This window comes from Gopherus evgoodei, chromosome 10 (genome assembly GCF_007399415.2).
Source record: "Gopherus evgoodei ecotype Sinaloan lineage chromosome 10, rGopEvg1_v1.p, whole genome shotgun sequence".
Taxonomy (NCBI): domain Eukaryota; kingdom Metazoa; phylum Chordata; order Testudines; family Testudinidae; genus Gopherus; species Gopherus evgoodei.
In genome coordinates this window covers 84,460,476-84,485,313 of record NC_044331.1, presented here as the reverse complement: position 1 = coordinate 84,485,313, position 24,838 = coordinate 84,460,476, and the positions used below count along the sequence as shown (strand labels likewise).

The window sequence follows — 24,838 nt, the reverse complement described above, 5'->3', positions numbered from 1 at the left end:
CCAGGGCCGTGAGGGAGATGGCAAGAGAGAGGACAGGAGGGATATGCTACACAGGAGCCGGGGATAGCATGTCCTCTCCTCCGAAGGCCCTTCCAGCCCTAGGGATGGCTTAACAGGATCCGTACTCGACAACCACTGCTCAGACACAGATCCTGTCATGAACCAGACATCTGCTATCTGCTTCCAGCTTCTCCTCCGCCCGTTCCTAGCTACAGCAGATGATCTCTGCAGCAGGAGCCTTGTCTTCAGCTCTGGCTATGAAGTGCCACTGAACGTGTTTGAATAAAAGGGAAAGGCTAAAGCCCAAGTGCCCCTCATCCCCCTCACTCAGCCATTCTCCTGAGCAGCGGAGACACCTTGCATGCAAACTCAGGAACCACCAGCAAGTAGCACCTGTCAAAGCAAATGCTGTTTATTATGACTGTACCTGGGAATCCAGTGCTCTGTACAGTATAAAAAGCTCTAACAGCGCCCCTGTGTGGCCAAACTCCACTGAGCCGGGGATAACTAATGCTAGGACATTTCAGTCACCAGCAGCAACAATGACAACCAGGAGTCAAAAATTCTTTGATTAAAAATGTGCAAGTTCAGCATCATATAAAACCTGACCCACAGGATGCTGGATTGGCTGGCTGGACACGTTCCACTAATAACAGTACAGGGGGTCCTTTCTCCTCTGCTTCCCAGCACAGAGGGAACAAGGGGAGAGCAGGCCGAAGCAGAGGTTTGTCTAGACACAGATGTACAAAGTGATTTCTCCAGATAAGCTCTCCCCATGGAGCACCTCAGATGCCTTAGTACTTGAGCCATGTTTCCACTTGTGCAGCAGTGAAATTCTTTATAGATTTTTCCCCTTAAGTTTTGATTGACCAGGAAGGAAACAAGCTCTGCATAGACACAAACCCCTATGCTGCAGGGGGCCCTGCCTGCAAGAGCTCCCTGCAGGATGCTCCCCAGCGTGGAGGCTGCTTCAGGAATCATGGTGAGGCTGAGAAGGCACCGAGGATCCCAGGGTAAGGGGCAAGGACCCAGGCCCTTGAGGTGCTGAGGCTGTGGCAATACCCAACGGGTTTGGCTTATGGATCCAGCCCTGTTTCAAGCCACAGTCATTCCTTTCTATACCCAGATGCTCACACCACACCCATCACTGCAAGGTCAGAGCACTGATCCCCAGACACTGCGGACACCAGCATCAAGAGCTGGGAGCAAACAGGGCCCGAATCAGAGAATTGTTTTCAAAGAGGCCAGAGGGCAAAATGGCTCAACAAGCAGGAGAAAGCAGAAAGGCTGGTAGAAAAGGAGCATCCAGCCACTGGAGGGATGAATGCTGCAGTAAGGCAAAGAGCAGGAGCAGCTGGCTTGCACTCTCTCCTACCAGGTACCTGCCAGGAAAACCGGAGCAGAAGTGAGAGACTGGGCCCTGGGGGACAGCAGCCAGCATGGAGCCCACCCCGGCTTTCTGGGTGCTGGGCGCATCCCCCAGCCACACACACACAGTGGAGGGGCTCTTGCTGCCCCTCCCAGGCGGCACCCCACAGGGCTGTGCTAAGGCAATGCAGCAATGTCCACGTTCCATCAAAGCAGCAGTTCAGCTCCCAGGCCACAGTTCGGCTTCCGGGAAGCCAGTCACCTCCCCCACTTGGCTGAAGGGCCGCCCGCCCTGCGTGAACATTAGCTTGTACCGTAATCGGATGGGGTCCTGGACAGGGGAGAGAGGAACGTTACATGGGCAGGTTACGTGGTCTGCTCCCCTCCCCCTCATCTCAGCTAGTACCAAGGGACTGACGGGTCGTGCAAGGGGAGGGAAACACGCTGAAGCAATGAACACAGCAGTTGTAATGCTACTGGGGGGAGGGAACTGTGTCACAGGCCACCCAAGGGAGTTCCCAGACAGCTGCGCCTGGCCACATTCCCTCTCTGGCTGCAGAGATGGCTGAGGAACCCACAGTCTACCCCATAACCATTAACTGCAGAGTCAGCCTCCAGGGCCTGGACAGCACGAAGAACACATCTAGGGTTGCCTCATGTTCCAGCAGGAAGAGCCACCAGCGTTCCCATGCCATGTCAGCACCAGGGAGCCCACCAGGTGCCACCACTGCATACAGGCTGCAGCGGGGTAAGGCAGTGAAGAGCTTCAAGCTGCAGCCCGCAACAGCCGGCTTCTCCCCCGCCCCACCTGGAGATCACCAAGCCCACCAGCTGGAGTCTCCATTCTCACTTGGCTCATCCCCCCCATTGCCCTACAAAAAGCTCCACTGTCATTGCAGCTTCAGATATCACCGATTTCTCCCAGGATTCGGAGCTCTGCACTGCCAGGAGAGCTCCCCAATGCTGCTGCCTTGCTGGCAGAACCCAGATGGCCCTGCCCCTCCTAGCACCAGCTCCACATACACACATCCAAGGTGAGCACTTGGCAGAGTCACTGCCACGTACTCTGTGTGGGTTGGCGAGCAGCAGAACCTGGGATATCACAGCTGGAGGGAGCAAAGGGCTGAAGGCAGGAAGCTCAGAACCAGACGCCGGCTGCAACTTTACTCTCATAACCTGCCAGGAGAGAGAGAACACAAGACATGTTCTAATCTCCACTAGAGATGGGCTGGGAGCACTCAGTGCCCCAGAGCCAATGCTGGGTATGCCACCCACATGTCTTGTCATCAACTACAAGACTTATGCATCACGAGCGAAGAGTACGTGCTGAGAGGAGCATGCAATGGATCCATACAATGCAAACCACCCTCAGTGTCCAGAGGAAGGAAAGCTGCTACTATCGCCTGAAAACCCAGGGGGCAGGGGTGTCCTGGTTCTGTGCCTGGGTGCACACAAGCTCAGGACAGAGGCGTGCATGTGGTCTCTGGAGGGCATGGTCAGTGCAAGGGCCTGGCTGTACGTGGGAGCAAAAAGCTACAGGAGTCCAAGGGCTGGGACATCTCAGTGATACTGGGAGGCAGCACGATGCAGAGAGAGCCAGAGGACAAAGGTAGAGACTCCAGGGGTTTGGCACAAGCATAAACCTGGTGAAACTGAGCACAGACCCAGTGTGTCAAACCCCTGAATTCTGTACACGGCTCTGTTCACACAGGTGTATAATATGCCTGGGCTTTCTCCAAGGCCCAGTACAGCGAGGGGGGCCTGCAGAGGCTTTAAGCCAATGCATGCCCCTTCAGTAGGATTTTAATTAAAGGCTTTTAATTGAGCATAGGTACAAAGACAGAATGTGTGGCTTCCTCACAAGGTTATTATCCTCAGTGCTAAGTAATGCACCCAGGCCAGCCCTCAGGCCAGGTCTCCTGCAAAGCAGGGGGCAGGGCTGCATATTAAGCAGCTAGTGAATACATTACCAGAAACTAGCAACTTGGTTACTTTGTTATTTCAAGTGTTCGAGGACACCCCTAAGCCAGAAACGACAATGCTTTTACTCAGGATAATTTTCGCAGGTCCCGTTCCCACGTTCTCACCTTTGGGACCGCAGCCTGGAACACAATGTCCTTAATTGGCTGAGTGGATGTGCTGATCATGGAGAGCACCATCACCAGTACATCTCGTTGTCCGGGGGCTGGGTCTCTGGAAAAATGGATCATGACCTTGAAACCATCTTTATCATACACTGTAACTGGAGGGATACTGCCTGTCAAAGACAAAACCAAGAGTCGGGAGCTGCCCCTTCCTTCTGAGAGAGAACAGGAAAGAGCCAGAATGAGGAACAAAGAAAAGGAAATGTTCTCACAAACCGTCACCTTCCGCAGTAACATCACAGGTCAGTGCCAAGCCCAAAGGTGTCTGTGTGCACCTGTCCTGCTGCTCCTTTGTGACAGAGCACAGAGAACCTGAGCCTGCCTAATGTCAGGGCAGGGAGAGCAGCAGCTCCTATTTTACCATCCAGCTGGGACTTCACTGTCCAGGCCCTCCAAAGTCTGCTGAAGTCCTCCACATAAAAGAGGGAAGGCAGACAAGGAGGTAATGAAGCCTCTGAGTCTACCTTCATAGCTCAAGGAGCAGCAACAGACAGGGCCTTTAACATGACATTGATATGCTTCGGCTGTACCTTGCTTTGCTGGGCTCAGTATCACAGGGAAAAGAACAGAGTTCTCCTCAGGGAAGAGAGAGGACCTGCCAATGCAGGTTAAGACAAACTCTGGCATAGCCGGAGCCCAGGCCTGGCAGAGAGCTGCTCAGAGCTAGGCAGGGGATGATGCCACCTGTAGGTTTCAAAGCCCACTGTACAGTTCACGTCTCTGTATCGTGAGAACAGGAGGTAACCTGGCCATGGGTAGGGAGGGCTAAGTACATCTCCAGGGCCAGGCTCACACATGATAAGTACTAGGCAGAGTCGTCCTAAAATCTGTCCAGCTGCCCTTCCCTACCCTTTGAGCAATCCCAGCCTTTAATGCCATAAAGAAGCTGAGGTGAGCAGAGCTGGGACACAGAGACCAGTGCACTTACTCGGTGTAATTGAAATGAGTGGGACAAAAAGGTTTGCCAAAGCAGCATCACTGGAGGCTGGCTGCGAAGGAGCAGCAGGTTTCAGCTCATAGGCTGGGTCAGAGAACAAAGCGTCTGCAGCTAAGCTGCTCGGAAGGCTTGCCGCGGACAATTGCACTGGTGGTAAGTTCCTGGAAGGAAAAACATTCAGATAATTGACATTAACTTGAAGAGATCACATATGGGATCTCATCCTGTCTTCTCCAGCATCTGCCCTGCCCTCAGAATCATTTACCACCTTTAGGGTACAAAGAACCTACTGTCCGAAGACTTACGGGAGTTGTCAAGTTTGGAGCCAAGTAGGCAGGCAGGCAGGCAGGCAGCACTATGTTACACTGAAGATGCTGCTGCCTCAGTGTTCGTAAGGCTGAACTTTTGTCTCTGTCGCAGGGAGTAGATTTCATTAACAGGGTGCTGGCAGTGGCTCTCCCTGACTGCTGCAGCCAGACTCCACTACAAACCCTCCTTTCAGTCTCCCTGTAACGCTGGAGCAACATTAAAATATGCTTCCGCTCAGCCACAAAGTAAGGAGTTGAGGCAGGAATCACTGTGTGGAATCCCCTGGCCAGGGATCAGGCTAGATCATTACAATGGGCCCTTTGGGCCTTAAAATCGATGGAAGATTAATTTAGTCCGACAATTGTGACATTTTCTCCAACAGCCTTGGAGAACATGTTGGCAAAATTTGAAGAAAGCTGCTCCAAGTGTTATTTGAGTTACAGTGTTAGAAAAAGACCCAATTTTAAATTGTGTGTGCGCATGTGTGACCGACAGACCACGGGTCCATCTAGCCCAGTATCCTATCTTCCAACAGCAGCCAGTGCCTAATGCTTCAAAGGAAATGAACAGACCATCCCTGACCATCTTGGCTACTAGCCATTGAGGGACCTGTCTTCTATGAACTTATCTCGTTCTTTTTTGAATTGGGTTATACTTCTGGCCTTCACAACATCCCCTAGCAAGGAGTTCCACAGGTTGACTGTGCGTTGTGCGAAGTAGTACTTCTTTTGTTTGTTCTAAACCTGATGCCTATTCATTTCATTTGCTGACCCCTGGTTTTTGTGTTATGTAAATGACACTTCATATTAACTGTCTCCACATCAATCATGAGTTTACAGACCTCTATCATATCTCCCCTTAGGCATCTCTTTTCCAAGCTGAAAAGTCCCTGTCTTTTTAATTGCTTGCTACTAACCCTTGGGATTGTCCATCAAGTTAGAACTCCTTGAAAATGTGGCGCTGGTTATACCTGAAGACCCGAGCTTGCAATTCAACAAAGCTAGAAATGACAGTTGTATCCAATGATAAGTTACAGTAAGCTGCTAAACAGCTTGCCCTCTACTGGCAGGTTGCAGTTTAACAGATGATAAGGGGTTTCCTGTACTTCAGTGCCAGGACAGAGGCCTCCCCTTTTTCCAAACCAGTGCTGTACAGTTTGCTTACGTTGGAAATGGCCGGGTCATAGGAGGAGGAGACAGCTGCCCTGCCAAATCCTGAGGCACATTCCTCTCTGATGAGCCACCCTGCCAGCTATCCCCCAGCACCACGGTTTGATGGGTATCAGCATTTCCGGTTTGATTATATCCATTGTGCCCAGAACTCTGCCAAATAAAGAGGTTCTTATTCATCAAGCAGCTACAGAACACCAGCAGAAGCCACACACGTCCTGCTGAAACAAACCGTTTTTAAACACAGGTTGAAGCAGGACAATTATAGACAATGTAGTGGCAAGTCTCACCCCAGCAACACTGCCACTCTCAGACTGGGGCTGGGGGACACATGCCTCCCCAGCCTGTCATCCTGGTGGCTCTTCATCCACAGATACCTACAAACCCCAGGAGTGTCCCTTGACCTCCTGTGTTACAAGGCATAGGGAGCACATGGCACAGCCTTCTGCTATAGAAACCGGGGCCTTTATACCTAAGATGAAAGAGAATCTCCCTTAGCTGTCTACAGTACTGGGGCTCGGAGCATCTTCTAATCTCTCCAACCCTTGCAGGAAGATCAGAGCACGTGTCGATCTGATTCTGTCCAGTAGGGTTAAGTGGTGCTCATACCAAATCAACCCTCCCGGTGGCTGGACTTCCATGAATATTGATCAGCACATTATTTCCAGCCTCTCACTGGGGGAATGGGGGACAGCCATTATTGTTTGTAACTCTATGCCCCAAAAAGCATGTGTGTGGGGGAGAAATGAAACCTACAGCTAATGCATGTTGGGGCAGGCTAGATCAGCAGAAAACTCTAGATTGTACATGGAGAACTATGCTACCAGGCCAGGGGACCACTCACCTGTACTGAGCTGAAATCAGGTGACGGTCTCTGTCCAACAGGGGAATCATTGAGACCTACAGTAGGTAACCAAAGTACAGACCAATCAGAGCAGGCAGGGCACTCCCATTTGCCAGGCACCTACGAGGTCTAACAGCAGAGCAGGACTGTGCTTGGACTCCCTGAAAACTCCCAGCATTTGCCCTGGCTCAGAGGGCTCTGGGTGGGTCATGACAAACATTAAAAAGAAAGCTACTGAATCTGTAATATACACTGTCATTCCTAAGGATCAAGGACAACCCCATCCCTGCGCCCCGAGGACGGACCTAGTGACATTAGCTCTTCGTCGAGCAGGCAGGCAGAGGTGCTGCTGTGCTGAGCGGCGGCTGTCGCATTCACGCCCTGCTGCGTGAGAGACTCGAACATGGAACCCAGCTCGGAGAAGTCGATCAGTGTGTAGCTCTTCGTACTGCCCCGCAGGGACTGAGGTGCTTTGGGAGTGAGAGAGCATGTTAAAGAGCTGCCACCCAGCCATTCTGCCCCAGGCACTAGCTCAGAGATGGTCTGACTTTTTGTACTGGTGACCCCTTTCACACAGCAGGCCTCTGAGTGTGATTCCCCCCTTATCAATTAAAAGCAGGGGGGTAAATTTAATTTAATAGGGGCTGTCAGTCACATGGAGCTAACAGCTCATGACCCCCGTAACCACCTTGTGACCCCCTGAGGGGTCACGACCCTCCGTTTGAGAACCCATGCTAGCTGATCCACAATGAGAGGGGAGTGCTTTCCTGAACATTTTTTAAAATATGTTTGTTGAAAATCCTATGGCTGGAAAAATCCTAGAAAATCTCAACTGGACCAGCATTTTCTTAGGAGCTCAAGGCCTCTTTCAGCTCTTAGGCTCCATCAATACTGGGCTTTGAACTGTATCTGAAAGCAGGATTTGAACATGGTTAACACATGGCTCAGATTAGCATGCTTTCACAAGGGACCAGACTGGCCAGGGAAGACGGAGCAAAGCTTATTTCAAACTCTTCTCAAGAGCCAGGCACGAGCCAGTGACACCCTTGAGTGCAGTTAGCCAGCTGTGTTAACACTGCTCCCTCTATATGCAGTCTGTCTCATTGTCGAGAACTGAAATAAGTGGCCTGTGCAGCACTGTAACAAGTCTGCGAGAATAGGGGGCCACTGGGTGCTACTCTACATAGTCAGCTGTCTTTTCAAAGGCTGAGCCCAGCTGTTTAAGAGTGTCCTGCAAAAGACTTTGTAAGAATTGGGATTGGGCCCTTTTCCGCTTCTTTCTGGTGTAGAAGGAAACCTAAAAGGGTTTCCTGATTGTTTTATACCATAGAAATCTCAGGAACATCTAGTCAAGTTCTCCCTGGTTTTGCTGGAGGACTCTGAGCAGGTTACTTGCGTACTCTCACCTTAACAGAAGGATAGCTCTTTAATAAACACTTCCTTTCTCCTGGGTTAGTCTTTGATGTTAAAGAGATATTAGCAAACCAAACTCTGTCCGAGTCTAACTAGCGATCCTTTCCCCTCTCAAGGACTCAGCCTTCACTCTCTGGGCAATGGTGATGTCACCATCTGACTATGTCTCCAGCCATCACAGAGTCTGCCAGCCTGGACTTTCTACTGTAACACACAACGTTTTAAGCCACTTGGATACAGCAGAAAGATGCAGAAGGATTTTTTTTCCCTTTGCAGGTCTCCTTAGTAAATACACAAAGAGCTAGAGTAGCTACCTACACCTGCTTAGCCTGAGGCAAGGAGGAGGCCTAATATAGTCACACTCCAGTAACCTCCCTGTCCCCCAGCAGACTCACTAAAAGGTTTGGCAGTGGAACCCCAGGTGCCATTCTGTGCATTTCAGGGCCTTCCCCACATTTGGTCTCCAAGGCCCAACCCTCCTTCCTTCCGAGCCCCATTCAGACACCATAAACCAGCCAGAAAGCAGGTTCCTTTGCAGCTGTGGGGTACCCTGTGGGATCCTTTCTACCTGAAGCTTCAGTGGAGCTGGTCACCGACCTCCTCCTGCCCTGGTCATGGCCCACTACAACCTGCCTGTACAAGCCGAGCGCCTGAGTGAGTTTGTCATTGGCCTGGAGAATCTCCGCTGTGGAAAGAGGAAGAGAAACGAATTATTAATATTCTAACGGGAGGGTAACGGACTGCCACATTCTGCATTGGTCATGACAGAGCCAGAGTCTGCGTCTGGGAACTTGCCATACACTGGGCAAAGCCCAGCTGGCCACTCGCCTTTTGTTGTAGGGGTTGAGGATAAGTCCATTTAATACCAGCTTCTCTCTCAGACTGACCTACGTGTATCTAGCTGAGATGCTGTGATGTGACACACATGCCCTGTGAGCCCTGCCTAGAGGCTGCAGCCTGGAGCTGGGTTCTCAGCTTTGCCACTGGTTAAAACAAACAAAAGGAAGTATTTTTTCACATAATGCACAGTCAACCTGTGGAACTCCTTGCTAGAGGATGTTGTGAAGGCCAAGACCATAATAAGGTTAAAAAAAGAACTAGATAAATTCATGGAGGATAGGTCCATCAATGGCTATTAACCAGGATGGGCAGGGATGGTGTCCCTGGCCTCTGTTTGCCAGAAGCTGGGAATGAGCAACAGGGGACATGTTCCCTTAAACTGCCACTTTCTTTGTTACTATTTGATTTGCGTAGATCTGAGCTGACTGAAGTGCTGGGTGCGTGGGACACAGGGATACAGTGCCTGCGTCTGAGACATGGGGGCAGGGAGTCAGGATATCCTTAGGTGGGAAGGTAGAGGATGGACGGAGCCAAGGGCCTACTCTCCTCCTGACTCCAGGGGGTGCTATCACCACGACCCAAAACGAAGGTGAGAGACATTAAATGGAACCCCCAAGATGGAGATGGCTCTTGGTTAGATCCTGTCCTCAAAAGCACAGGGAGTTTGGGGATCTTGATCTATTTGCTGGGGGGGATAGTTTACACTTCACCAAAATCGCAGCCTTTGATATGTTTGCTCCCACGCTCAGGGGGCTGAACAGCAGGGGCTGGTGCGGCAGGTGAGGAAGGAGGTGCATTTCCAAAGCTGGGGGGCTCTGAAGTGGAACAGCAGGGATGCTGCTGGTTAGGAATGGGTAGGCCAGGTCAGTAACGTCAGAAGAGCCACACAGACCCTGCTTGCACTAATATCCAGAGTTCAGACAGTAGGATGGGAAGTGAAGGAGGTGAGGAAAGAACAGCAACAGTGTATTTTGTTACACACCTAAAGCCTCATCATCGTTAGTAGTCTCGCTGGCAAGGCGGAAGAGCAGTGCTCTGAGCTTCTCACAGCGTTCAAATAGGCTCTGGAGAAGAGTACAAGAGTCAGGTCAGATCTCAGGTCCTCAGAACCCTGGCCCAGTCTCTGGGGCCGCAGAGGCACACTACAAAACCCACAGAGGAAAGGAAGTTAGCTATACAGGCAGCCCTAGTAAAATGCGACCAAGCTTTCTGCTCAGTTTCAGACGGTGGCTTTGTCGACGCCAGAGAAGATAGTTCAGCTACTGACTGCCCCATTCAAATGTGCAATAAGTAAGGCTACGATTTAGTCACGGGTATTTTTAGTAAAAGTCACGGACAGGCCATGGGCAGTAACCAAAAATTCATGGCCTGTGACCTGTCTGTGACTTTTACTAAAAACACCCCTAGCTAAATCTTAGGTGCTGGGGTGGGGGACCACTCCCGCGGAGGGGGTGGGGGAGGGCACGCTGCTGCTGGGGGGGGGGGACGGCCTAGGGCCCTGCCACTGCTGCTGGGAGGAAAAGGGGGGCTTCACCGCTGCAGCTCCGGGCCCAGCTGCCTGGGGCCACCCAAGCAGTGACTGGTGCGGCTGGCTCCGGGACCACCCCAGCTGCTCGGGCAGTCCTGGGATCAGCTGCATCAGCCACTGCAGAAGTCCCGGAGGTCCCGGAAAGTCATGAAATCCATGACTTCCATGAAAGACTTGCAGCCTTAGCAGTAAGTCCCAGGTGCAGAGACTGACATGGATGGGAAATTTCCCATCCGACCTCCCAACTAGCCTCACCCCTTTTACACACACAGATGGGTCTTGCAGGACAGATTGCACTGTGCAACGTTGTCCAACTTAAAAAAGATGGAATCCAGGAGTTTGTGGATTTATCTTTGAATTCAACATATAGTAAAAGCATCATGGCCACTAAAACTGGCACTCACCAAAAGAAGCAAATGTGCAATTTGTAACTCTCCTCCCAACAGCAGCACCATGCCCAGCATTTCCACTCTGAGGACAGCCCTCACTGCAGTCTGAAAGTGCCCCACCAGCCCAACACAATGTCTCATTGGGTTGCTCTCAGCCAAGGGAAGAGATCTTCCCACTTACCGTAAATTCAACCCCCCAAAGGGTTTTGCTTTTGGAATATGTTTGTAGTGTTGGTGGATACTTGGGGGCCATGAGCTGGCTCAGATGTTTCTTTAACTTAGAACTATTTACACTCAGAAGTGAAATCCATGTGGCCAATAGGCCGAGAGAGGAAGACTGCAGAAACAACAGCAGGAGCTGGGGAGCTCACAGCCATCTCCAGCTTTCAGCACATCCAGTCAGGTCTTGTAGTATCTGGCTAACTACACCTGGCCTGGAGGGAATTCCCTGGGATTTACCCCACCCCGAGGGAGGGGGATCTACCCCCTGCCAGTGCCAGTCACAACACTCACAAGTACAGATTAACAGGCAGCTCTGCCCCCAGTTCTCACATCCCATCACTGCTAGACACCACCAGTGATACCAAATCAATGAGCCTCCAGGCAGGAGGAATCATTCACCTGCAGAATCTGTAGGTCAGATTTGGATAACTCCTGCCTCTTGTAGCTGGTCAGCATTTCACCCAGAAGCTTAACGCTGCTGTGAACCTCATCAATTGCATTCAGTCTTTTGGACACTTTGGCAGATTTTTCTTGTTCCTTTGAGACAAAATAAAACACAAGGCAAAGGGGATGAAATCCCTGATTTAGCCAATGACTTCATCACACATTACGCCAATAGCTTGGACTTCCTCAATATCCCATTGCCTGGCCAGTAATTTCTACCTGTATTCCATAAAACAGAGAACCATGCTAGAAAGGAGACACAACACACCTCCGTGCTAGATGCTGTGAATGAAATTCACCACATCAGAGTGCAGCACAAAGCTTGTGCCTCCTTGAAGTGCCAAGGGTTGAGCCAGACTCCCCAGAACTCATGGGCCTTGTTCTGGTCCTCTGCATGGGGCAAATTTCATCCCAGCTGCCCCAGTTTGTGCTGCACAGTCTTCAAACTCTTCTCTCTGTTATAGCTAAACAAGTTGTTTTCTGACCAGGCAAACCCGTGAGCTGCCAACGGCAAGCTGAGCCAAGCTCTGCCTCATTGTGAGCAGAGACAGACATTATGCACACAGTGCTTCAGAGGGTCACTGTAAAACCAGACTGTGAAACTGCCTTGCCTCCCCTCCCCTCCCGCCTCTCCCCACACCTGGCAGCAGCAGCTTCTTTGACACAGGGAGCTGTGAGCTTCTCATGGTGCCTACCTCTTTAATCATGCTCTTGATCAGCCTGTTGGCTGCCTGCAGGTCCTCAGGGTGGTTGCTCTTTAGAAGTCTTGCTAAGAGCTGTGGAGTGGAGACCATTAGAAGATAGACAGCGTGAGCAACAGCCCCAGGCACCAGAATGCAGCCACTCACCAAATAAATGCAGATGTGTCCAGGGCCCTACTGCCATAGCTGGGATATAGGCCTACAGACATGTGGACTCAAGTCTCACAATCTGGTCAGGGTCACACTGCTGCCTCACAGGCTGCCAGCCTCACTGAGCTTGTATTGCTGCCTGCACACGTCAGCAAGAGGACAGAAGGAAACTATGGTCAACAGTGCATAAGGAAAACAGGTGACAAACACAAGCCAGATGTTTAGAAAAATGAATACTGGTTCTGACACAGACTCTCTCTGGGGGATAGGGCAAGTTACATAATTCTCGGTGCCTGTTTTCCTTGTCTCCAAACAGAGATAATGATACTCACCTGTCTGACTAGGGGGTGATAGGGTTATTTATTAAACAGCACATTTCATGCTGCACAAAGGCTAAGTATTAGCATTATTCTAAGGAGATCTTCTCCCTGGAACTGTAAAGGCCCAAAATACGACCACACGCACTTTCCTGACAATACAACGTAGCCAGAGGAGGACACAGATTTGAAAACCTGAGAGTTACCTTGGATTTCTCTTCATCAACATCAAAAATAGAATTCTTTGGTCTCGGAGAAGGAGGTGGTAAAATTTTGTCTTCTAGGAGTTTGGGGTCTTGTTTTATGACTCCTGAAATGAATAGAGAGAGGGAGAGAGAGATTCTACCAGCCCCCATGCAGCTTTGCACAATGTTCAGCCGGGTACCGGACCCTGCTGACCTCTACCACGTCTGCTGGCAACTCAGTGGCCCAACACGATTTTAAGGAATGAGGGGAAGCAGCAACCAGTGGGCTTAGCATGTACCCCAAAAGCAGGTACATGCTAAGAGAAGAAACACACAACTCACCCAGCTGTCTGAGACCAAGCGAAAGGGTCGGGGAGGTTTTCAGGACACGAAGCTGGGGGAATGAGGAATAAGAGCTTGGTGGTTTTCCTAGAGGGGAATCTGTGTCTCCATCTCCCAGAAAGGGCTTTGTTCTCCATTAGTTCAGAGTTAGGCAGGTCAGAAATCCTTTCTGAGCCTGGTTAGCCCTGCAGGGTCATCTCCCAGAGCCATAAAACACAGGCAGCTCACTAACATGAACACACAGCAGAGGCAGCCTCAGAGTTTCTGTGAAATTCTCCTTCACTCCCTCCTAGACACATGCGTGACAGGCTGATGTTGTCAGACGTCACCAGTGTGGTGCTCTGCTCTGTTTAATGTTGATAACAGTCGGCCGCATGTATGAGTTCTCTGTGTGCTGCCCCAACTCTGCAGATCGCTGGCACAGCAGACCCAGAGAGAACCCCCAGTGACCACAGACTCCAATAACGTACGAAGGCACCTGGCCAGGTTTATTGTCAAACGAAGCACAGTAATAGTTCTCTCTAGAGTCTACTCTACAGGACATACTACGAATATGTGCCTCTGACAATGGACCCGGCTCAGTCAGTGGCTGGATTCTCCACTGCCCCCCTGGGCTAGACAAAGACAACGCTTCAGGAGTACATTTTTATACAAAAGTACAAACAAGTTACATATCACTCCTGACACACAGAGGTACAACTCCTCTATGTATTAGGTTGCCACCTCTCACTTTGTGCATGTTGGTTTGAACAAAACAACTCTATCCATCATATTACCCTCCTGCCCCTCTCTTTAGGATGGGTCAGCCTGCTCCTTGTTATCTACGTGCAATGTGCTAGTACCATTCTAGCATGTTTATATTACTAGTGTTTAATACCTTTTAGGTATGTGTATATTTGTAACATCAGCCCTCTCCCTGTCAGTTTCTGTGAGCAGGACCTGCCTCTGGCTCACAGCTTAACTTTGCTTTATGTTAGCAAAGTCCTGACTATTACTTTAGTTCAGGCTTTAGGTCTCATATCAGGCCTCTGATACAAGGGCTTATGTTTCAAGGCCTCATCTTACCACAGCTGAATCCACTGCTGTGTGCAGGAGACATTGCAGCCAGTCACACACAAGGCTGCTGACTGGTTTTGTGAAGATCTGTGCTGTCCAGCCAACTGACTGATTTACTCTCCACCTGACCTCTGCAGGCCACCAATTTGATACCTCTAGGTCCTGCCTAGCGCAGGCTTCCCAACAAATCTAAACCCTCCCCATCAAACACTAGCCCTGGCCTCTGAATAAATACTCTTACAAGTCGGGATTTGACAAAGAGTCCATGCAAGCTTGGTATAACCAGCCCATCTGGGCAGCTACTATATCCATCAGTGCCAGCCCTGCACTGGGATAGACAATCCCAAGCTTTCGGCTGCTCACACTCCCATCTGAAAGAGGCTTTGGTCGCCACTGGCAAATCTGGGTTATTCTTATTCTCAGGGCTGGCCCTGGGTGCAGTTCCTCTGGTCTTCCCACTGCAGCTCTGTGGACAGACACCTTGTCTGCCCTATGCTTCCCACCCATCTAATAAGGCAGCACTTTCTTTACCCTTGCCTAGTCTTGCAGCACGTTTGATACTAACCTACTTCTCTCTAGCCCTACCAAATAGCTAACAGTTGTGGGTTCTCCGATCCCAGCCACCCCAATCCCTGGGCATTTCCACGCCCTCTTCATCTCATTAATATACAAGCTTTCCTCTGACTGCGTTGTAGTTCACTGAAAAAGAGCCAGGGAATCTAGCACATGACACAATCACACAAACGGCTTCACAACAGGACAGCATTTTAATGTGCCTGTCAAGCGTACAAAAGATGTTTGTTGCCAGAGCACAGGACCAACCGGTAGCCAAATATTTACAACTAAACAGAAGTTTCTTGTAGCAGGAGACAGGGCCAGATTTACAGACCCGTGTAGGCACAATGGTATTTAGGAAGATATTTATTTAGGATGGTATTCAGCTACGGAGAAAGGATGGGCATGGCACTAGCCTAATATTTGGGAGACAAGAACTTCACTTAGATTTCCTGCTCTGCCACAGACTTCCTGTGTGCCCTTGGGCAAGTCATTTAACCTCTCCGTGCCTCAGTTTCCCATCTGTACAATGGGCATAACAGCCCTGCATTGCCTCCCAGGAGTACTGCGAAGATAAACACATTAAAAGACTTTGAGGTGCTTTAAGATCGACTAATGAAAAGTCATTATGTAAGAGTTAGGGATTTATTATTATTATTCTAAGCTTGCAGGTAGGCACCTAACAGGATTTAACTTTCAGACGTGCTTTTATTGATCCCACTAGTTGTTTATTGGCATCTTTAAATGCCTAAATCTCTTTGTAAATCTGTCCCTTAAACCTTCATCTTGTACAAATAATCATGTATGGAAAAGTCAAATCACATGGGATGAGCTTTAAAACAATTACTCAGCTATTCATGGTTTGAATCCACATGACTTTGATGTGACAAAAGGAAACTGAAATAACCGAACCAAACCTTGTTTCTTCAGCATCTGATAAGCGTTCCGGATTTTAACTTCCTGAGGAAACCAAACCGTCCAACTGAACATTATTTCTATAACTCTCGATTTGACCTTTTCTGTAGACCAGGTTCCAAGATACTGAAAACAAAAGAGTAAGTGATTACAACCAGCAAGTTCCTGTCAGACAGGAGTCAGGGATACTGCCCAGAACATTCATGCTGAAAGACTGGGGTGAAAATGGGTTCTCAATGCATTATTCAGAGCACTGTCAACTGTACACCTTACAGAAGAGATAATTCCACATACAGTTACAATGCTATATGTGTAAGTGCTATATTATTAAATGTGTAGAATTTTATATAAATAATCTATCACTACAAAAATGATGGCACATTCAGTGCTGCTTTGGTCAGGTTTTACCAAATCCAGGATCGATATAAAGTATTCTTTTTCATTTGTTTTTAATTACACTGAAAATAATTTCCTGCTTGGATTTAAACATCTCCCCTCAGCATTATAACCAAGCCAGAGCAGAACTGGTCTGGGCCAAAGCTAGAGCGAAACAACTGAAAACTGACCACAAACAAAAGTGAAACTGCACAGTATGTTTTCAGTGCCCAAGTTATATCTTTCTAGACACTTGTCAGTCCCGATCACCATAGTATCCAAACACCTTGTTGAATAAAACGGAAAACCAACCAGGATGAATGGTGAAAGGTAAATGTGAGTTTTAAAATTCTTTTAGTTTTAATAATCTCAGACATTACTATGAACCCAGAGACAGATACCTGGTGTTTAAAATACGAGGCTTGATTCTTCATGACTTTACCACAGCTCTGAACTGGTGCAGCACCACTAAAACCAGGTTTTCCTAAATCCAAACTCAACAGAAGCATTTGCTTTAACCTATTTGGTTTTTAACAACAATGAAAACAGCTTCATTAGATTTAACCAATGGAGGTCATCCTCTGCCACAGAGTTGGGGTAATGCAGAGCAAACCAAGCCCATGATATTTAACCTGACATTGTCCCTGTAATTATTAAATAAATTACCAGACTGAGAAAAAGGCCCCAGTTTCACTAGTTGAGCCAGAGAACTGAGGTGATGATCATGCACAGTGAGTGATGTAAATTGCTCTCAGTTTCCCACTATTACAGGAGGTGTCAGAGCACTGGAAAGCTTATTCTCTCTGCACATTGAACTTTAGCATTTCAAGCCAAAATTCCTATTCCCAGCAGTTACTTTTCCCAGGAGACGTGGAGACAATACCCAGGAAGCTGAAGGGAGCCGGGTGTAGCGCACACCCCAGAAAGTGAGATAAGCAGCAGAGACAGCACACTGCAGAACTCAAATTAGGTCCCTGCAATCTCTCACTTGAAGCAAGTCAGGGCAGAGTCTCCAGGTGCCTACTGGGAGTTCACAGTTCCCAATCTGGGCTTTCGGGATGTTCCCAGGGAAAGGGACCCGTGGGGCTCTCATGGGCTTGTGCTGTGTGTAGGCACTGAAGACAAAAGCCTAAGAACAGTTCCAAAGGCTGGAATTTGAAGAGAGAGTGGAAGTCAGGGGAAAAGCCTATGATACAAGGCCAAAACATGGCCCGTGAGCTACTTCTCCCACTGCCTCCCTCTTACTGTGCGGGACGAAGGGTCCAGCCTGGCGAAGGGCAAGCTAGGGAATGACAATGGCTCTTCTAGGGTCACTGACACATTGCAGTGGAGTTCAGCCAGTAAACAGGAGGGGGAACAGACAATCAGAAATAAACCAGACAACCAGGAATAAAACCTACTGTATTGACCAACAGTTACTACCACAGGACCTGGGCCCTGGCACAGCAAGCACCTGCCTCACACTGGCCTTCTCATGGCGCCCGCCAAGTTGTTCAATGCTTTTAGATTTCACCCCAACTCTGTACCTTCCCCCTTTGAATTCAAAAGAGACATTTCAGTTATTATCCTTGTTGCTGGGAAATTCATGGCCTGTCTCCTGCCATTCATTGTCCCAGGAAAGCACAGCAGAACAGTCACACTCTGTGCCTATGTGGAATTGGTATGAAGTTCACATTTTCTCATCTGAGATTAAAAGTGCACTTTGCCTGCTAGACCAGGGTGGCTGGGCACATACCTTCGGGGACAGCACTTTTATCAGTTCATTCAGAAATCTGAATTTTGCCACTTCGTTGTAAAACCTTTCGCCACAGTTATTCACACATGTCTCCAGCACCTGGGAGGAGGGGGGAAAGCATGAGACATAAAACAAACTTACCAGGCAATTTAAAAACCTCTTCCATCAAGACAAAGATCTAAGAACCTGTCAGCAGCACAGACACAGATACAGCATAGTCCCCTAGGTGAAACTGCCAATTAAGCAACACGAGTCATTTTTACCCAAATCCATCACTCATTTTCACCTGTTTAAAATGAATGAGCAAGAGCAAACTGGCAGCGCTTCATAGTTATAAATACAGACACTGACAATGGCTAAGACGTTTCCTGTCATAATCACCACACACAACATTCAGGCCATAAGCTTCAGGGACTGAGTGACAAAGGGAGCTGACGTGTGATGGCTTCTACCTTCCAGGAGCCAGCCTCCATATCTGAACTTGGCCACCAGTAGGAAAGGAGGGCGGGGCCTCAGTCTAGTCCCTATCAGACATTTGTTCACATGAGAAAAGCAAAAGACATTCTGGCAGAACCAGAAATCTCCGCTCAAGAGGTGCCCAGGAGTGGAATAGCTAGAGGTGCTGTAAATCAGGAACGAGGGGTGAGAGGAGCTGGGACAGATCAGATGGTAATTTGGGAAATTATATTTGATATGAAGGGGATTATTGAGGCATATGGAATCACTGGGATGATGGGAATCTTACAGCTGTGAATGCACAAGAAATCCTGGTGACCATGACGAGCGACAGGAACAAAGTTACAAATCTGAACGCAGTGAAGGGTTAAAAGGGAGAGACACTAATTTTTTTTAAAAGAGGCAGATAAAAAATCTACCACAAGAAGTACATTTCCAGCTTGTCCCAGCCCATGTCTGTGTGCTGATGAGAGCACTCACTGTTAAGGCATGAAGAGCTTCCATCTCCTGAGGCGACTGTATCTTATGTGCTAGCAGCCTGGGTGCAATGGATGGGCTAGGGAGAAGAAGCAGCAAGTCAAACAGGAAGTTTCAAGAAAAGCACACTGCTACTTTTCCTGCAAAGAGAAAGGCAGTTACCACGTTCACAGATACACCACATCACAGCAAGCCTCCCCTGGCACAATGCTGGGGTCATACACACAAGAAGTAAGGAAGAGTTTAATGCAGGCAAGGAAGCCAGAAGTGTCCCACAAGTGCTGGTTACAGCTGCTCTAAGAGCAGTCCCCTAGAATGGAAAAGGGGGGAGGGAGAGGGCCTTGTACTCTTTGCAGAAGCATCACATCAACTGAGTCACTCAGCATTTAGCAGAAGTGCTCCACTTTGCTATTCATCATGGCTGACTCTTTGTCTCAAAAGTCTCCCACAGCAGGAATGTTCATTAGGCAACAAGTGCGAGTTCTATAAACAGAAATCATGTGTATCTGCTCAACCTCAGGGACCTTTACCAGCCCTTACATTTAATCTGCACATATGCTTTGCTGCATGTATCTGAGACAATCCCATGAGCTGCAGGGGTGGGAAAAGCCCTGGTGGAGACCTCACCTCCCAGAGAACAGCAGCTAAAGCCACATCAATAGCTACAGATGCTCAGGTCTTCTCTGCAACACAGCCCAGAAGAAATCAGCATTCCACCCATGGCACAGAGATTCTGAACAAAGAGTGGGATCTGACCACCTTTGAGACTGTGAAGTCTCATGCTAAATGAAAAGTCCTTTCCTCTAGATCTGCCATGTTACCACAATGTCACAATAATCTGGCCACTCTTTATCTACCCACTTCTTGCACAGGCATCTCCAGGACTCACAGTAATTAGCCACTCCCTGCCATTCCTCCTAAGGTCTTACAAAACTGCAATTTACAGATTATCCTTCCCCCTCTCAGGTCAGATGCACAGCGCAGACAGAATACAAAGAGCCCTTCTGTCCAGCTTACCCTTCTGGGTCTGCGTTCACTTGGTCACAGAACCGCTGGATACATTCCCAGTTTTCTTCAGGGATGCTTGGGTCCGTGGCTTTATCTTACAGGGAAGAGACGAAAAGATCACCTCAGTGTGAAATGCATACAAGTGACTGAGTGATGAGACAGTTCCAAATACATTCTTCCCCACTGCAATTCCACCAGGCTCCATACTCACTCCCACTGCATTGTACCAGCTGCTCCAGGACTGTTATCAAACAGGCAGAGCTGCTGATTAATACAGGGCCGGACTCCCAGAGTTAAGAGTACAGCATCACTGAGACTAATACATTAACTATGAAGCAGGTGTTAAAGTCGTGGCAGGAAGTAGTGGGGGCTGTTAAACTCCCAGAGGTTGTTGGACAGGCTTCTGCCCCCTACCTAGGGCCCGTCTATGGACAGTTACATTACGTACAGCTATGTGCCGTTAGGGCAGTCTAGGCACCTTCCAAGTTCATCCAGACTGTTCTCCTTTCTCTCTTTGCCTGATTTCCCCCTGGTGTGAGTGGGTGCCACCCCACAGATATCAACTGGGTCACATCTACTTACACCAGTGATCAATCTGGTCCCATTGTTTAGGGGAATGCGACAACAGCTGGATTCCAGCTGCCCCACAATTTCTGGGAGATGAAGTTTTGCTTTAATTAAATTTCCAAAATTCATTGCAACAGACGTGAACCAAAGACAGGACAGATCTCTAGGCTGAGGAACATTCTCTGGCTAATCATGAAGCCATCCTCTGCATTTGTCCCAGAAACACCAGATTGTACACTCAGCTCGATGGCCCTTCTCTTCCTGTAATGCAGCAACTTTTGAAAACTGCATCTGATGACTTAAAACATTTCAGAGAATACTCAAGTATCAATGGGCAAAACCCTATAAATTCTGGTGAAAATCTGGAAACCAGAAAAGCCTGATTTCCACTCAGCAAACTGTTTTGATTTCCTCTGGATCCAGGCGTGAAGCAGTGACCTCAGGGTTAGGTTTAGGGCTAAGGCCCCAGCCTCCTCTGCCTGCAGCAAAACACAGGTATTCCATGAGCCTGATTCCAGTGGACAGCAGGCTGCTGAAAGCCTCTTGCATCCCTCCACCAGGCAGGCCTGTTGCCCCCACTCCGGTCAGACCCAGGGCCGGCTTCAGGGTTTTGGCCACCCCAACAGGTAAAAATATTTTTTTAAATAAATAAATAAATAAATAAATAAATAAATAACTGTGATTGGTGGCACTTCGGCAGCAGCTCTACCGCCACCGCGTCGTTCTTCAGCGGCAATTCGGTGGCAGGTCATTCCCTCCGAGAGGGACCCACCGCCAAATTCCCACCGAAGAGCTGGCCGCCCCTCTCCACTGGCCGCCCCAAGCACCTGCTTGCTGCGCTGGCGCCTAGAGCCGGCCCTGGTCAGACCACCTTCTGGGGCCAAGCCAGGCACACAGCTCAGCCTACATAAACTTGGTTTGAGCATTGGGCTGCTAAACCCAGGGTTGTGAATTCACTCCTTGAGGGGGTTACTTAGGGATCTGAGGCAAAAATCAGTTCTTGGTCCTGCTAGTGAAGGCAGGGGGCTGGACTCTATGACCTTTCAGGGTCCCTTCCAGCTCTATGAGATAGGTATATCTCCATATATAAACAACCAAGTGTGAGACCTTTTCATTTGTTATGTCTCCTCGCAATCTTTCCAGTGCAGACTGCTCACAGCTACACTTTGCAGGGCTCATGGGTGACTCAGGTTACTGGGGGATGTGTGTGAAAACAAAATGGCTTAAGATGACCAAGCAAACACACATTGCCCCTCATTACAGCAGCAGTCCCAGGAAGCCAGGTATTTGCAGAATGGCCTTGCTAAGTGCCTTAGCACAAGGCTGCATTTTACAACCTGAAATCAGGGTCCCTTCCAGCTCTATGAGATAGGTATATCTCCATATATAAACAACCAAGTGTGAGACCTTTTCATTTGTTATGTCTCCTCGCAATCTTTCCAGTGCAGACTGCTCACAGCTACACTTTGCAGGGCTCATGGGTGACTCAGGTTACTGGGGGATGTGTGTGAAAACAAAATGGCTTAAGATGACCAAGCAAACACACATTGCCCCTCATTACAGCAGCAGTCCCAGGAAGCCAGGTATTTGCAGAATGGCCTTGCTAAGTGCCTTAGCACAAGGCTGCATTTTACAACCTGAAACTTAGTGAGACAGGCAATACATGCAGAATAGCACAGCCTCTGGGTAACACCACTGTGACTACACTTTGATTAGTAGTTGCTTGAACAAAACTTACACACATAGGTCTCACTCTAGCAGTAGTTTAAAATGCCGGCCTTTCACCTTCAAGGTCTGTGATAGGTGCTACAGGAAAACTAGGCCCACAGACAACTAATGGAATTTTAAAAGCAAATATTCAGCTGTAGCTGCTGTTTGACTGTCTGCTGTGACGTGGGCTGTGCAGCCGTTTGCACCTCATTCTAAGCTATCCAAAAGCCCAAAATGGATACATCATTAGCTTACTAGTTCCCCCTGGGTCCTAGTATTTAATTCCTGGCCCTAGGTAGAAAGTTCAGGGCAGGTCTGAGAAACCTTTTCCCATTACTGAGCTGTTCCCTGGTCACCATGAACCAAAAACACAAGACCAGGAGCTACTTCCTCATTCTGCTCTGGGCAGCCTGCTCAGATGGTCTCTGCCTGGGCAGTTACTTGCTGTTTGGAAACAGTGACCCTTCCAGGGGGCGCTGCACCGGCGCCTAGCTGAGGGCTAGTCTACACTACCACTGGGGTAGCGTCTGGTGAAGATGCTCTGTGCTGACAGGAGAGCACTCTCCCCATTGGCGTAATTACTCCACCTCCATGAGAGGCAGAACCTTGGCAGTGGAGAGCATCTCCCGGCAACGTAGCACTGGTGTGGACAGCACTTAGATCACTGTAACTTGTGTTGCTCAGGGGATGTTTTATTCACACCCTGTGCAAGGTAAGTTACATCGACGTAAGCGGTAACGTAGACAAGCGCTGAGACTGTACCTGCTCCCCCAGAATGACACACAAGAGAGAACTGCTATTTGTCTCCTGCTATGGAGATGAGCAAAGAGGGAGCGAACTAGGCTAACTTCATCCCATCATAACTCCACTGAAGCCAAAGGGGTTTACCAAGGAGTGACTGACTGTCAGGGTCTGTTCCTCAGGAGGAGGCTCTGCCCAGCCCCTTCTTGGTGAGAGGTACTTGGAGCCCTACCCGCTGCAGGGCAGCGACCGTGAACCCCCTTTGCCAAGCCTATTTTGCCCAGGCCTCCCGCTCCTGGCCCGCAGCAAGGGACGTGGGGGACAACAGAAAACCAGGTGGGCAACCAATTCTGTAGGCAGCCGGTCCCTCTGTCCGACCCCTCCCCCGCCCGGGGCGCCCGGTCCGCCTGTCCGACCCGCCCGCCCCACTGCCCGGGGCAGCCGGTCCCTCTGTCCGACCCCCCCCCGCCCCACTGCCCGGGGCAGCCGGTCCGTCTGTCCGACCCCCCCGCCCCACTGCCCGGGGCAGCCGGTCCGTCTGTCCGACCCCCCTTCCCCCCCTGCCCGGGGCAGCCGGTCCGTCTGTCCGACCCCCCCGCCCCCCTGCCCGGGGCAGCCGGTCCGTCTGTCCGACCACCCCCCTGCCCGGGGCAGCCGGTCCGTCTGTCCGACCCCCCTGCCCGGGGCGCCCGGTCCGTCTGTCCGACCCCCCTGCCCGGGGCGCCCGGTCCGTCTGTCCGACCCCCCTGCCCGGGGCAGCCGGTCCGTCTGTCCGACCACCCCCGCCCCGGGCGCCCGGTCCGTCTGTCCGACCCCCCCCCCCCTGCCCGGGGCGCCCGGTCCGTCTGTCCGACCCCCCCCTGCCCGGGGCGCCCGGTCCGTCTGTCCGCCCCCCCCCCCTGCCCGGGGCGCCCGGTCCGTCTGTCCGATCCCCCTGCCCCCCTGCCCGGGGCGCCCGGTCCGTCTGTCCGATCCCCCTGCCCCCCTGCCCGGGGCAGCCGGTCCGTCTGTCCGACCCCCCTGCCCGGGGCGCCCGGTCCGTCTGTCCGACCCCCCTGCCCGGGGCGCCCGGTCCGTCTGTCCGACCACCCCCGCCCCCCCTGCCCGGGGCAGCCGGTCCGTCTGTCCGACCACCCCCGCCCCGGGCGCCCGGTCCGTCTGTCCGACCCCCCCCCCCTGCCCGGGGCGCCCGGTCCGTCTGTCCGACCCCCCCCTGCCCGGGGCGCCCGGTCCGTCTGTCCGATCCCCCTGCCCCCCTGCCCGGGGCGCCCGGTCCGTCTGTCCGACCCCCCCCTGCCCGGAGCGCCCGGTCCGTCTGTCCGACCCCCCCCTGCCCGGAGCGCCCGGTCCGTCTGTCCGACCCCCCCCCGCCCGGGGCGCCCGGTCCGTCGGTCCGACCCCCCCCCCTGCCCGGGGCGCCCGGTCCGTCTGTCCGATCCCCCTGCCCGGGGCGCCCGGTCCGTCTGTCCGACCCCCCCCTGCCCGGGGCGCCCGGTCCGTCTGTCCGACCCCCTCCCCACACACACTGCCCGGGGCGCCCGGTCCGTCTGTCCGACCCCCCCGCCCCACTGCCCGGGGCGCCCGGTCCGTCTGTCCGGGCCAGCCCGACCCGCTACTCACGGAGCCAGCGCTCCAGCGCCCCCAGGCCCGCCTCAGCCATGGAGACTCGCCCGCCCCAGCCGCAGCCAGCGACCTGCCCCGGCCCCGCCGCTGACGCAGCCGCGGCGCAGGGAGGCGGCGCCTGCCGGGCCGGGCCGGACCCCGCCGAGAGCCCCGGTCCCGCCCGCGGGCGCAGCGCTCAGCTCCCGCCCGGGCCGAGACGGCGGGGTTACAGGCGCCCGCCCCCACATGCAGCCCCCTCGGGGTGCGGCACGAGCCCGCTGACACAGCCCTCCTGGGGCGGCCAGGCAAGGGGCTGTCAGGGTCCCAGACCGGCCGCTG

At 51.2% G+C, this 24,838-nt stretch overlaps 1 protein-coding gene across 5 annotated transcripts; it reads right to left on the bottom strand.

The window, feature by feature from the left end:
- Positions 1-393: 393 nt before the first annotated feature.
- On the bottom strand, positions 394-24,596 carry GGA2 (golgi associated, gamma adaptin ear containing, ARF binding protein 2). Of its 5 annotated transcripts, none has more exons than XM_030578495.1 (17): positions 24,518-24,596; positions 19,889-19,973; positions 18,875-18,950; positions 17,939-18,037; positions 15,831-15,954; positions 12,982-13,085; positions 12,303-12,383; positions 11,563-11,700; positions 10,007-10,088; positions 8,753-8,869; positions 7,077-7,241; positions 6,772-6,827; positions 5,923-6,080; positions 4,441-4,610; positions 3,456-3,625; positions 2,392-2,544; positions 394-1,699 (listed from the first exon to the last, which is right to left on the bottom strand). In XM_030578495.1, the coding sequence occupies exons 1-17, from the start codon at positions 24,555-24,557 to the stop codon at positions 1,589-1,591; spliced, it is 1,929 nt and encodes a 642-aa protein (XP_030434355.1). In that variant the 5' UTR covers positions 24,558-24,596; the 3' UTR covers positions 394-1,588. The 5 variants fall into 5 exon arrangements, with proteins under 5 accessions (XP_030434355.1, XP_030434357.1, XP_030434354.1 ...); XM_030578497.1 differs by having other exon boundaries at positions 2,434-2,544; XM_030578494.1 differs by having other exon boundaries at positions 1,612-2,544.
- Positions 24,597-24,838: the final 242 nt, after the last annotated feature.